Genomic DNA, 15,038 nt, shown 5'->3' with positions numbered 1-15,038 from the left:
CGGATCAAGGGGCCAAGGCCAGCACCTCACGTGCGTTGCATGTGAGGAAGAAAGCTGGAAGGAAGACTTCGGCTTGCAGTCTTCTTCCTCATCAAAGATTAGGAGAAAAATCACCGTAATTTTGAGATCTTTTCTGGATTTTTTTTGCCTTGGATCCTTGCCGAATTAGTTGCCAAATCGCTTCACCGGACCGAGGTAAGAGTACTTTGCCTTCTTCTCTTTCTTTCTCGGACTTCTAGCTGGCGGAGGCTGGAAATTCGACCAAAACAGGGGTGCTTTGTTCAGTCTCCTTATCCGTGATTAGCACCGCCACCGGATAGGCCGGGCTTCGACTCGGTTTGATCGCTTGTGTCCGTGCAGCTTTTGGCCGAGATGATTAGGAAGAAATCGCCACTATCTTGGCTGAGATTGGAAGGATCTCTTTTTCATTTTTTTTCTGTTCTCTCTCTCTTTCTCTTGCTTTTGGTGGCCACCACAATCGACAAGGATCGTTGTTGTAGGGTCGCTGTCACCGCCGGGTGGAGGGGTTGCTATAGCCACCATCCATGGAGTTCTCCTGTAGCGGTTGAGAGGCATGTGTCTCCCCTATTTCAGAAGAAGAGAAGAGGAGAAGAAGAGAGTTCTTCTCTCTTCTCTTTGTTCCTTCTCTTTTTCTCTTTCTAGTTTCTCTCTTTATTCTTTTTTTCCTCTCTTAGTTCCTCTCTCTAGTTGATCCAAGTAGGTAGCAACAAAGACTTGGAGGACCTGGTGATTGACCCATAGTAGACGCCGGTAGGCGGTTTAGGTTACTAGTCCACTGTTTTATTTTCTTTTTTATAATCAAGTTTAATTCTGTAGAGAAAAAGTGGTTCTAAAATCAAGATCAAAATTAAAAATCTTGATTAAATAAATAAAATCCCATAATATATTAAAACCATTTCATTGATCAGGAATTTGAGCTATATTTGCAAAGCTTGATTTGGCAGGTTCTACTCGGGCTCGGCTTCAACTTAGATGCTAGCTTAAAATTCAGTTCCAAGTATTATCGTCCATCTTTGGTTGCTTTAGATCGAGTCAATTATGCGCCACCTAAAAAGTGGCTTGATCGATCACAGCAGCCGTGTCCCAAAAGCTTCCAGTTAAATTATGACCAAGTGGCCAAGTGCTGCAGCCTAATAGTCCTTTTTTTTTTTCTGGCAGGACATCCTAATAGTCCTTCCGAAGATCCAATCAGCTGATTCGTTACGGCCTCTCTGTACGCATGGAAATATGAACTGCACGAAGGGCATGATGCGTAGCCTATAGGCCGTAAATCCACCAGAATTACTTGGTTCTTTATATACAACAGTCCAAAAGTACTAAAAATGAGACAGAAAACACGGCAACGTAAAGGATTTGTGCCTAGAACGAAAATAAAACAAGATTCCAACCAAGTATATTCTTTTAAATGAATCAGACTACCAAAATTTTTAAATTCTCTTAGCTTGGCTGCTTGTACTTATGTAAAAGCTATATAAAATGCCGATTTTATTAAAATAATAAAAAAAATTTGGACAATCCTCTATGTTTCTACCTCCCCAATTATGCCTAACATTAAGAATAAACTATCCACTCAAACAGAGCCAAGATGACTCCATGCCTGCATGCCTACACGCACGAATGCACAACATATGGGAGGGTAAGATGGAGCTGCTTACGGTCCTCCATGAACTATTTTTTTGATTTTTTTGACTATTTGTACATGTTATGTATATGATGCCTCCATTTTAGCAGGAAAAAAAAAAAAAGCCAGGACGACTCCATGCCTGCAAGCCTACACGCACGAATGCACGACACCTATACATTCCCATGCACGCAAGAAGAGGAACAAAAACAGGAAAAAGAAAAAGAAAAAAAAAAAGGAGGGGAGGAAGAAGAAGAAATCCCCATCCCCTCATCACACAACCGGTTGATGATTATCCCTGCAGTGCAATCGACTCCAAAAGCTGCTGCTCGTAGAACCTCGCAATGAACTCCTCGGCCTTTACATCAATCTCATTCGGCTCTGCATCACCTCTATCATCACCACCATCTTTCTCGGCATCACGCTTGCCATCTTCGCCTGTGTCGAGTGCATGGAGGTCTTCTGCGGACGCATACCTGCTCATGCCATCGACCGACGAGTGCAGCGGCGATGTCGCGGGGGTGAAAACCTCGTGGAAGTAGTCCACCTTCGTCAGCGGCAGGGCCGCCACCGGCTCTGGCGGCGCTACCTCTTGGTGCTCAAGCTGGTGGTGGTGGAGGGGACGCACGCCGGCTACTAAACTCTTCCAGAAGCTCGTCCTCCCTGACCGCACCACCTCATTGGCCTGCGCAGGCGCCACCTTCTTTGATGTCGACTGCCGGGTCACGAAGAGCACGGCCCGGAGGAGCCCCAGGGCGCCGCTGCGCTTCCTGGGCCTCGTGGGTGCGGCGGGTGTTGATGAAGCCTGCTTAGGGCTCATGACCATGTCTTTACTCTCTTCTTCCTTCTCCATTGGGATGGAGTAGCAAGAGAGGGACATTGGCCGGCCGAATGGTTTTCTTGTCACTTTAGTAATGAGGCTTGGAACAAGAGTTGGAGCTCGCAAGAGATTATATACGAGGGTCAAAGGGGGTGGTTAGAGGGGGAGAGAAGTGGTATATATGGGTCTGTGGAGAATTAATATTCTTAGAATGTGGCCGGCGTAACTGGTGGAACGGAAGGAGAACGGACCGTGGGGTCTGATGGCTCGGTTTAGTGGGGTCTCGTGTGGAGTTCGTGGGGACGGGACGAGGGAAAGGTGGCAACGCGGTTCGGGTGCTGAAGTCCTCGGCGTGGAAGAAGGGGAGATCCCGGGAGGCAGGAGGTGGGAGAGCGATTCCAGGGAGACTGTTGAAGAGGTCAGCATTTGTCTCAGGTTGGCAGACCCAAATGCATGCTCAGGCTGGGTCGTGTTGTTGCTGGTTAGGTTCAGTCACCATGTATTATTACATAGTCCTCAAGAAGATTTTGAATTACCACCGCTTTCAGTAAAAAAAAAAAAAAAAAAAAGGAAAAGAAGAAGAAGAAGAAGAAGAAGATTTTGAATACATATACCAAGTAAAAATATTAAATTTCCGACTTTTATTTGCCGACACTAGAAAAAAGCATTGGCAAAAAATGCTAGATCGCAAAAAACTGCCGACGGTTGTTTGTAACGTCGGAAGTTGACGACGCTTATAAACGTCGAAAGTTCACCCAAAAGGTTGATGACTCTTGTAAACATCGTCAGAACCATTTCCGATCACTAAATCTACCGGAGTGCCCACTCGGCCTTCTTCACCACCGTCAGAACCATCTCGACAGCATGAAAAAGGCGGTCTTTGATGTAGGATTTCAGCATAAGAGAATACATCTCGGAGTGGATGTTCTCGATGGCTATCTGAAAGCCGTAGAAGGCGCGGGCCTCGGCAATCTGGACATCGGACATGAAGCGGGAGGCGAGGTTCTCGAGGATGATGTTGTCGGAGGCGGCGAAGAAGGCGAGGATGGGAGAGGTGAAGCGGCGCTCGTCGGGGATGAGTGTGTGGAGCCAGTGGGAGAGATCGGCGGTCCAGAAGGAGGTGACGGCCTTCTTGTACATCTCCCACACCTGGAGGTACCGAATTGGGAACATCAAGAGGCGGTCGGGGGTTGGGGCGAGGAGCGGCTCCTCCAGCTCCCCAACGGTGTGGCAGGCATCGACGACATAGACGGAGATGAGATTTGTGACGAAGAAGAAAACCTAGAGATGGGGGTGTTTTCGTTATTGGAGAAAGGGTGGAGGAGACCTTTGGGAAAAATGTCCAGTCGGACGGGTACTTGGCTTCCGACAATGCTTATAAGCGTCGTCGGAAGCGAAATTCCCTCCTCCCACTTCTCCGGACTGTCGGATTCTGGCAAGGGAAGGAGAGAGATGTAAAGAAGGAGGCCGCGGATAGACGACCATCGAGTTAGTCCCACATCGGCGGATTGATTGGAATAAAAGGAGAAAGAAAGGAAGCGACTCAAGAGTGAAAGATATGAGAATAGCTCCTCTATCGTCGACTCCAGCATCTGCTCAATGCTCTTCAAGGACGGGGCCCCATGTCGCCCAGACCGCTGCTGCTTAGCTCGTTGCCGAGCTCGCTGCTAACTACCCCGCTTGCCTCAGCAAAAGACGGCTTACTATCCTTCGTAGACCGCAATATCGCAGTCTACACTCCTCCCTGTAGACCGTGATATCGCTGTATACGGGTTGCTCCCCTATCGCTCAGGCCACCGCCGCCGCCGCCTGGGCCTTCGCCGAGCTTGCCGCCAACCATCCACATCTTCGCCTACGCGACGCTTTAAAGCGTCATCTAATGCCAACACAAAAACTGCGCGTCGCAAAAATCCATTTCCACGCTCGCATAGCCGACGAGGTTGCCACGCTTGAGGGTGCGTCGGGAAGAATTTTAGAGACGCCTTTTAGCATTGGTAAAAGCCCAAAAAAGCATCGGAAAATATTGTTTTTTCTGTAGTGATAATATCTCATTGTAGCTAGGTATCCGGCCCATTAGGACACCTATACTAGTAACGGCAGGGACAGGACATAATATGTTCCTCAACAATACTCTAGGTTTAAATGCAACCTAAGTAACAATTTTGTTATTTTTGATGCATGATGACCGTTCAGTTTTTAAATAGTTTGCAAAAAGAAGTATTTTAGGCATTTAAACCGACCACCATGTTCATGGCATCAACCTATGCTGCTTGCCTATGATATTTCTAAATTAAAATACTTGCCATTAAATGACTAGTATAGTGATTATTTGTGGTTAGCATCCCTAACACCAAAGAATATCTTAATTAATTTTTATTGTGGCATTAATATGGGTCTTATGACGACATGTAGGTTAGGTGCTTAATATCCCATTACAATGCTAATCAAATTTGCACTAGATATACTTTTACTAAGTTGGACAACAGATATCCAAATAGTTGTTGTTAAACCCCCTATCCAAGAGCACGTACCAAGTGTTGTGACATGCATCCCCCCTGCACATAAGTAGGACTTGGACCCACGAGCATGCAAGATGATGACCTATCAACAATAAATACAAATTAGTTTAACAACAATCCAACAACACAAATATGATAAATTTTAAAATTTTTGACTTTAGATAATCTGAATTGGCCACACTTAATCCCAAAACCGAAACCAACAATGTCTCAACTAAATATTAAAGCAACTTACAAATAAACCTACAGAACAATTCAAATTTTTTAAGTTCCAACAATTTATACAAAACCAGAATATCAGAGAGAGCTGCAAGACAAAATCGTGACCTTCTATATCTCGGGCTTTGAAAAGAGAGAGAGGAAGGGTGAGCTGAATGCCTATTAATAAATTTCATATTTAAATATTTTCAAATAGCAATAAACAAATTATTTTTCAAAACCCATATTTCATATACAATTCAATAGGCCAGTTTATAAGTCTGTGAATAATAAATTATTTTCCAAATCAGTATTTTACATATAACTATAGTAAGCAGTTTATAAACTATTTTTTCAAAGCCACTATTTCACAACTCATCAGCAATAAGACTATGAATGCTTTATCTCTATGAAGGACCGAGTGTATTGAATTCAACCTCTATAGAGTAGGCCTAATATACCATATTTTGTCCCGTATAGAGTAAGTCCGGTATACACCATTTAACTCTTGTGGGGTAGGTCTAGTATATCACATTTAATCCTCATAGAGTATGTATATATATTACATTTAACCTCTATGGAATAGGTAAATTATAGTTTGAAAAGATAAGTGCCAATATATAACTCCTATTGGCAAGAACCAAAATATAGGCACATTGAGAGTCAAAAGCAAACACGAGTCCAATTATTTGGCAAATATAGTTTCATATATCTTCCAAATTATAGTGATGGCTCAATCAATTTATCAAATCCTCAATCATATAAGAGCATCTAAAGAGTTTCAAATATTTTTAAAACATATAAATATTTCAAGCACACTCAAATATATATCATTTAAAGAAGAATCCATAACAGTTCCAAATATATGAAGTTTAAAGGATTCATGCAATAGTTTTCATACAATATTCCCTTTAAACAAGAAAAAAAATCATACTTATGCATGTGCATGATTTTAAATATATTCAAGAGTTTAATTGCAATGATATTTACTTGCTGGATCCAACCTACTATACGTGATCAAATGCTGGATGGCCTGCTCGGCCCACTCAAGCCTGAAGAGTGTCGAGTGGGCTTGAGTCTCGGTCCTGATCCTTCATTCTCTTCTGTGGAATCTGTTCGCTATTTCGTTCTATGGCATGATGCAAATCCTCAGCTTTGAATCTGCATCTTCGAACATGAACTTGTTCTCTTTGTGTCAATGTTTGAGAATTCATTCAAAGGGCTCGGCTTGTGTGATGCTATGCTTATGATTCTGTTTCTTTAGAGCAAAAATAATTGTTCAAGAAGTTGGTTCGCATGATCGATGGTAAAAGAGTGAGAGTTCGTACTATTATTTATAAAATTGTTTATCGCCCAGTTCAAACTAAACGTGATGTAATAAAATTTATAAGCTCGACAGGCCGGGTTTGTCCTGAAATTTGAGCTCGCCCATTAAATGGGCTCGACTCGGGTTGTTGAGCTCGGTCGGAACTCAGAATTTATATAATACATAATATATATCATATAATATAAAATATAATAGAAGGCTCACCGTAGGAAAGGCCTCAAAGACAAAATAAAAGATAAAAGCCCCCCTGTGAGTTCGCCTGAGACCGGCCCACTATAGAGAAGGCCTCAAAGATAAAACGGCCTTAGGCCCTCAAATACATTGGGCCGCTCATGATCCTCAAACCCTGGCATCTCGGCAAAGAGGAAAAGGAAGGTGAGCCTCTTTGACGTGGTGGACGAGTTTAGATGTTCCGTGTTCAATACTATAGATCGGAACGAGGTTGGGGAGAAGTGGGCCATCAGGAAGCCCGAGGCCTGCCCCGAAGCGCAAGCTCGAGTAAGCATCAGGATCAAAGCTTGGAAGTAGGCATAAAGGCCTCGCCGGGCTGGGCCTAGGCCTGACTCATTTTAGTTACTCCTTGGACTGAGCCCTGCTCGAAATGCAGCCTGGCTCGCTTGTTGAACAGGTCTAATAGCCACTCGATCCCTTGAGGGTTAACTCCAACAAAAATCAACCCTCTGTCACGCTCCATCCATACAAGTCCGCAAGAGTGGTGGATTATATAGGATGCAACCTAATCAGCTGCTCCATTCGTTTTCCTGTAGATGTATATGGCCTGGTGGGCATCACACTTCTGCAATAGTCTGTGAATGTCGAGAAGTAGCGGCTTACTCTCACCTGCATGACTCCGATTTTGGACCTAATCGATCACCATGGCCGAGTCGCCCTTGAGAATGAGCCGGACCGCACCTAATGTCCATCAGGCAAAAGAAATAAGTTGTTAGGCGGCAAGAGCCGTTAGTACCGTAATACATGAAATGATAATTAAATTTTTAGAATTGCGTGGACGCGGTTTGCATGCGTTCCAACGGCCAGCACGTCTCCCTTCCTTTATCATTCATCAAACACAGCTTTCTCCCTCCGAACGACCAAGCCTTGTTAGGATCCTTCCTGCCTCCTACTAATTAATAAATACACAAGTACAATAAAAAATCATAAGCTTATGTAACAAGACAATCATATATAGTTATTAATTAGCAGTCATGTTGCTTGAAGAAATGATGTGGAGGCAGCTTCCAGCCGAATCAGAGGAAATGTGACACTGGTTTACACTACTATCTATCACTTTACTCAAATACCCCCCTTGATTGACCTTCTACATCATAGTCGTGCTAATTGTTACCATTTGGTGTCGTCCCACACAAAGCCAACCATGCATTTGTTTGTTTGGAGCTTTGATTGTAAATATGGTTTGAGTATATCCACCTTTATTTTCCAATCATATCAGTTACAATAATATAAATTTTGGATCACGATCCTTTTTTACTTCAAACAATATCATGAATTGGAGAGAGCCAGTCTTCCAATCATGGCCGTGCATGATTGGTACGACAATTGTGATCCTATAACCCCAGTGTGGCATATGAGACAATGCATCTCATGAAATCTCATTGGCTCCTTCCAATCACAGTCTATCATACCAATCATGAATGGCAGTGTTTAGTGGATTGCCCTCTCTAGTCTATATCAAGAGATGAGAGGATCCAATCTGTTAGTTTTAGCGTACATATAAAACATATTCTACAAGTTTATAGATCTTCTTTTCTCTGCTAATGAAAAAGTGGCACAATTGTCAATTAAAAATTTATATCATAAATACTTCTTGGGAGCTATTAGTCCTGCCTTCTCAGTGATATGAAAGTTTACCCATGTCACTCTTTTTCTTTTCTTCTTTTGTTCATGTCAACTACCCAATCATCCTTCCCACCCATGGACAATGGACTTGAATGTAGATATCAACTGCGAACATGAAAAGACTTTACTAGCCGGTCAACCTCATTGCAAGTTTATCAGCATGTTGTTCAATAAAAAATCCAGATTTCCCTGGTATAGACTCCCTTATTCCATAGTCTTGGAGGCCACCTTCCTGAAAGAAACGTTCGACTTGATGTAACAACCATGCAATTACCTGGAAGTTAATCTTGCTCAAAATATTTGGCAAGTCAAAAAAGATCTCATAGCTTTCGCTCGCATCTACAGGGTACTTTTGGAAAACCAAACCCCCCGCGTTAATGGCAAACCGTGTCCGAGCCCACGAAAACATCCAATCCCGCCGCTCCTGTCCAGACTTTCCCAGGAATCATATTCCTAGGAGGATAAATACTTTCCGCGAACCAAACGAGCCCTCAATTGCGTTCATGCTCCTAACCACACCCCACCCCCGTTCTCCTTGTTTCTAAGCTACCGCGTCACCCATCCACCCTTATAAAACCCACCGCTCACCCCTCTCCACCCCCAGCAAACCTCTCCTTCCAAGCCCAAAAGTATCCTTCCCTTCTATCATCACTGTTATCTCTATTCTGCTGCTGCTACTAGCACTAATAGAGACAAGTAGATGGGCAAGAAGAAGGTGGCAATGGCCGGCCGGGCATGGACCCGGTTGCGCTTGGCCCTCCAATGGGTTCGGAAGGGTGGTGCCTTCAAACGGGTCTTAGTGCTCGACCTCCGCCTCGTACGTTCACGGCTACCTTAAGAGCCTTAAGCCTGGTGGTGGCCACCCCGATAGGCTCCACCATGGCAAGCGCGAATTCTCCTTCCAAGAGACCCCTGCCTTCCATTTCAAGACCCCATCCGTGCGGCTCCCCCGCGTGCCCTGCATAACTCCTGCGGTCGACTTCGATAATGACGATGACTATATCTTCTTCGAGTGTGAGAAAAAGAATGAATTCTTCGATAAAGAATCGAAAAAAGAGTGTTCTATGGACAGTTGTGAAGGTGGTGAAGATGGTGATGTCGATAGTGATGATGATAAGGGAAGCAATTGTGGGGAAGTGATCGAGGTGGAGGAAGAACAAGGAATTGATTCGAGGGCGGAGGAGTTCATAGCTAAGTTCTATGAGGAGATGAAACTACAACGCCAGTTCTCGTTGCTTCAATATAATGAGATGCTTCGTAGAGGCATGAGTTGATGGGTTTCTATTCAAAGAAATCGATGTGAAGATTTGAGTCGCTATGTTTTCTTACATCTCTGTTTGCTTCTCATACTTTCAATTCTTTTATTGCGGCGGCGGTGTAAATATTGAGAGCTTTCACGGGAGAGCTTTTGATGTGTTTGTGAGTTTATAAATAATTCGAGTTTTCTTGAGGTGTCATCTGGTCCCATTTGTTTCCAATTGAACTAAGCATGACATGAAATTATGGATGTTTGGATTGGCTTTTTTTTCTTCGATAAAAATGTTTGTGACTGTTTTCAGTGGGGAGAATATGCATGCTTGAGTGAGCCTTGGAGGGGAGTAATGCATTATAAATTTGGTAAAGAAAGAACAAGATGGGGTTGGCATATACCGAAGTTACAAGCCAGGCTGATAGCTGGAAAGACAAACGCGGTGCTCCAGTTTCCATCACCCTCTTCGTCCTTTCCCTCGCTCTCTTTCCTTCGTCACTTCCCCTCAATCCCACCTTCCCCAGCCTTCTGTTCCTCAAAACCCTAACCCTACCCCTCTCCTCTGGCCCCTCCCTCCACCCTCTTCGGCAGACGCCGCGCACCTGCCGGGCGGACCCCGCAGGCACGCAAGGCAGATAAATCAGATTCAACATCAATAACTAAATAAAGATAAATTCCAACTTTCAATTCAAATGTCTACATATGCAAATATCAAAGGAAAAGTCAATATCCACTAGCTAACTACATCATAATCACTCCATCCCGTAATCTCCATAATCATATGTCATCACCTGCAAAATGTAAATAGTAGGAGTGAGTTAACAGCTCAGTAGGCAACATCATGCAATAAAGTCATCATATAATATGTCATGATACATATGAAAAGCAGCTAAAACTCATAAATTCAAAATCCACATAATAACCCGTAAACCCAATCCGAGACTCAAAATAACTCAACCGCATGACTACAGCCACATCACCCAGTGGCATGGTTACACTGAAGTGCCAATACAACTCTCTGAAGAGCCGCTCCACTGAGCCAACGCACCACTGTGCCGCACCCCCTGGTGCCAATCTCACGCTCCACCGAGCCGCTCCGAAGAGCAAAAATGCATCCCTGTGCCGCCACTATTCTATCACCGGTGGTCGCGGTGTCGGAACTAGTTCCTCAGTACAAGTCGACAGGACCAACGTATCATCCTATCGGGGCCTAGACTATAGTCACGCGGATTTTAAAAATCAATAATCAACTTTCCAAATCAAAGTCATGATCATACTTCCAATAGTAAAGTACATAACAGTTTATGACATTAATTATTTAATTCTAATTCTAACACATAATGCCAATAATAAATCATAAAATCAACATATGCAAGATACATGTTAAAATTCTACTTTAAAGCAACGGTCACCTACCTGGGCTCGCTTAAAAATCCCTGTCACAGATATCACGAACCCCTGATTGAACATAAATATTAATTATTTAATTAATTAAGAAACATAATTTAAACTAATTCCAACCCCTTAAATTCCTAAGTTCATAGATCCAAGAATGGGCCCCTAAGATCAAACATAGACCCTAAGAACAAGTAAGCCAAATTCCCAAAATCAGAATCCTTTATACCCAAAACCAATTGTGGCCCAACACAGATTAGGCCCAATTGAACCAAACCAGATTACAGGTCCAGATCAGATCTCAAGCCCAAACCAAACCAGCCCACAGATCCAATTAGGTTCAACTCAGCCCAAAACAGATCCCAACCCAAATTCTTGACTCAGATTCAGATCCTAATCAAAACCCATTCACTCAAACTTGGATCAAACCCCATTCACGGAATAGGTGGAACCGGTTCACAGTTTAGACCCGGTTCAAAGTCTGGTTCACAATTGAGGCACGGAAATCAAAGCAAGAACATACCCAGGAAGAAGAAAGAAGAAGAAGAAGAAGAAGAGAAGAAAGAAGAAGGAAGAGAAGAAGAAGAAGAAGAAGAAGAAGAGAAAAGGAAGAGGGGGGGGGGGGGGGGGGTGTGGCTGGTGGTTCCGGTCGGCCCTCGGCGGTCGACCGTGGCCCTCGGCGGCGGCGCTCGGCTAGCCGCCGTCGGCCACGCCACTGTCACAAGCGGCGTGGACGAGAAGAAGAAGAGAAGAAGGAGAGGAAGAAAGGGAGAAAAGAGAGGGACCGAGGCTGGGAAGCCCGGCCCCCGTTCGCCCACCTCCGGCCGAACTCGTTTCGGCCGGATTGACCCCGGCCGGCCACTGTCGGCCGGCCAAACTTCACAAAAAAAAAATCTTTCGAAACAGGGGAAGGTAAAACCGAATGACTCCCCATCTTTTCTCTCCCCTTAAATCCATAAAAAAAATAGATAGGTTGTCTTCCTCACCTCCGGTCGTCGACGAGTGGGTTTCCGGTGGCGATGGCGGCTCCGTCGGCGACAGTGGCTCCGGCAATTCTCTCAAGGAAGGGGAAAGAGGAGGGGAGGAAAGGTTGGATTTTTTTTTTTTTTTAGAGGGATGGGGGGAAAGGATGGGCTGGGATGGGGTTCTCAGAGAGGAGAAAGAGGGAGAGAGAGATTTGCGGGGGAGGGGGGGGGGGAATCCGCGGGCCGTTCGGCCGGCGTGGTCATCGTGGAAAGACCACGATGAACAGACTGAAGTCGGCATCCATTGCCGACTTCAGTTCATTGGGCCCAAGGACGGGCCAATTTCAGGTCTTTACAACAGTGCTGGCGTCTCCATCCTCGCTGATACGCTCGCTGCCAAATCTCTCCGACGATCTCTGCTCCTTCGTTGGCCCTTGCAGTGCCCACTACTGCCATCAACTCTGTGACCTCATGGCTCTACTCGTCATCATCTCCCTCCTCTCCTCATGGCCTTGCAGCCCTACTCCTCGTCCCCATTGATCCACAAAGATTGAGGAATCCGCTCTTGTATCGATCCGATTTGCGGGCGCTAGAGGCAGCACTCCGCACCCGATTTGGCCCCCATCACTGCCAGAGGCTCCCTAACGACCCTACAACACTGCGGTGAGAATAAAATTCTTCCAGAGTTTGATCTTGAGTTCTATCAATTTTTGTCTTGAGCACCCCACCAAATTTCGCTTGGATTACAAGCTGTACTTTATCACAGTCTTACCTCAAAGAAAACTGCTAATTTGATTTATCTATTTGGAGGTTTAAATATCATTTTATTCTCCTAAACAACTCTTTGTGTCTTTTAGGGATGGATGCAATATTTGTCAAAAAAAAATTATCCAATTTCAAAGAAAAGCGCCCCTTAATATGATGAAGTTATGGCTCCAGAAAGCTTAAGTACGTAATTAGTATAGTAAATCTTGTTCCCAAATTATTCCGTTCCAGACCTATAAAAATAGCCAGAATGATCTGGCGATCCTTCTAGATCACTATTGTAATAACTCAGAACCTCATCCAAAATAGTTATCTGAAAGATATTATTTGGATTTCTTGATCCTATATAAATACCCAAGATTTATCCAGCAAATAATTGATACTGGACTAAACAAACCCCCGCTCAGATCCTTACATACTCCACCGTTTAAGCCCTGATGTTTTTATCAGACTAAGGATTCAAATCTATTCAAATCTAATCATAAGCAACACGATTGACCCGTGGTTAGCCCTAATGGATCCGTGTTGTAGTATCCCCTAATCCACATAGGTTATGGATGGACCGGGTCTGCTCTGATACCATTTGTAACAATCCAATATTTTACCCAAAATAGCTAGCCGAAAGATATTATTTAGGTTCCTTGATCCTGTATAAGTATCCAAATTTACCTAGCGAATAACCGATGTTAAACTAAACACATACCCGCACGGGTCTTCACAACTATATTCACAAAGATATGGATTATTTAAGTAGGGTTTAAGTATAATGTTATTGAAATGAGTTAAGATTAAATATTGTCCAATCTTAGTTTTGATCTGGATGGGTTATGTTTTTCACTAAGATATACCTAATATTTGGCTATTATGGATTTTATTTTTGTAAATACCTGCTGCTTCACTCATCTGTTACAAGGTAACTCAGCTTCACCATAACCTTTCTTTAGCTATTTTCGCGCTGACGATTGCTATTATTTTCCAAAGATGCTTCATTAAGAGATTTAAAATATTTGCATGATCGCGGCTTAACATATGTGATACTTTGTTATACTATCTCTTACATCATTTTTTATTTTTCTAAAGCAACATAATTTATAAGTTTGGGTCCTTTTATTTTAGCATTGAATTTGAGAGATTCAATACTACAAGCACGAGTATTCATGTATGTACAAAGACCATGATAATATGGGCTGATGTGCTATACATGCGGGGCATTGTCTCGTATATAGTTAAGGTACACCATCATTATTACGATGCAATGCATGAACGGCCATGATCACTCGACCTCCGCAATTTAATTTCAAGTCGGAACTATAAAGTTTAGACACCCAACCCTAACAACACCAATGGCTCGTTTGGTTCACGGAAAAAAGAGAGGAGAAAGTGTGGTCAACAGGAAAGTAATAAGATACCTCTTGTTTGATTGGAGTTTTCAAAAGAGAGAGATACAAAAGTTGTATTTCCATGGGAATATAATTTCCACATTTTATGAAAAAATCTTTTCCATGAGAAACATGAGAAATTTACTTTTCTATGAGTCAGAAATTATTCTATTTTTATTTTTTTTCCAAAAAAATCTTTCAACATTAAAAAGGCATTAAACACCTAATTTTTATTAAAGGTATAATAGGAATTACACAACTTTTTTAGGAAAGTGGATGGTCAACCAAACATAAATACTGTGTAAATATAGAAGGAAAAATGCTTTTCGCGAACCAAACGAGTCTCAAAGATAACATGGGCATACATGGAAACACACAACACCTCTCCTCACAGTTAGGAACAACGCGTCCGGTTCACGTGTCCAACGCTTTTCTGCGTGTTACGCCTTGGCTGGACATGCTCCCATTCAAACGTCTTAGTTGTGACATGAAGTCTGTACATCAGACGGCTCTGATCAAAGCTCTGGCTCCGGTTGTGCCCTTCTTCTCTAATCCCGGGATCATTTCAAGCGTCGATTTTAAAATGGTCTTTAGGTAATCATGGACGGACGGTGGATTCACCGCTCAATAATAGAGCATCAGGTGACTTTCAACGGACTCCAACATGTGGGCCCTGTGCCCCGAGATCCAACTGCTTTATGAGCCCATCGGGCCCCACCGGCCACCTTAAACTTGCCTTCAAATCGAGTGGGCCTCTCACCCGCCTGTCCGCTGCCAAACAGCATTCACTCCCACGCACTGACGTGTCCTCCCTCGCAAACCTACGCCCAGTAGGCCCCACCGAAATTCCAACGCTCCAAATCGCGAAACGCGTACCCGTTCCATTGTTCTTCCATTCCTACGCACAGAAGTTCTTATGCGA

At 43.6% G+C, this 15,038-nt stretch overlaps 2 protein-coding genes across 2 annotated transcripts; both read right to left on the bottom strand.

Moving 5' to 3' along the window:
- Window positions 1–1,934: 1,934 nt before the first annotated feature.
- Window positions 1,935–2,495, bottom strand: LOC103720045. The gene has a single exon (XM_008809569.3). It carries the CDS (start codon window positions 2,493–2,495, stop codon window positions 1,935–1,937), a length of 561 nt encoding a protein of 186 aa, XP_008807791.3.
- A 777-nt stretch (window positions 2,496–3,272) lies between these two features.
- On the bottom strand, window positions 3,273–9,286 carry LOC120110061 (putative ribonucleoside-diphosphate reductase small chain B). Its single transcript, XM_039124007.1, has 4 exons — window positions 9,197–9,286; window positions 8,504–8,595; window positions 4,994–5,063; window positions 3,273–3,743 (listed from the first exon to the last, which is right to left on the bottom strand). Exons 1-4 carry the CDS (start codon window positions 9,284–9,286, stop codon window positions 3,273–3,275), a joined length of 723 nt encoding a protein of 240 aa, XP_038979935.1.
- Window positions 9,287–15,038: the final 5,752 nt, after the last annotated feature.

The sequence above is a fragment of the Phoenix dactylifera genome, chromosome 3 (genome assembly GCF_009389715.1).
Source record: "Phoenix dactylifera cultivar Barhee BC4 chromosome 3, palm_55x_up_171113_PBpolish2nd_filt_p, whole genome shotgun sequence".
NCBI lineage: Eukaryota > Viridiplantae > Streptophyta > Magnoliopsida > Arecales > Arecaceae > Phoenix > Phoenix dactylifera.
Note: the sequence above shows the minus strand (reverse complement) of the source record. Positions and strands in the feature narration are given on the sequence as shown.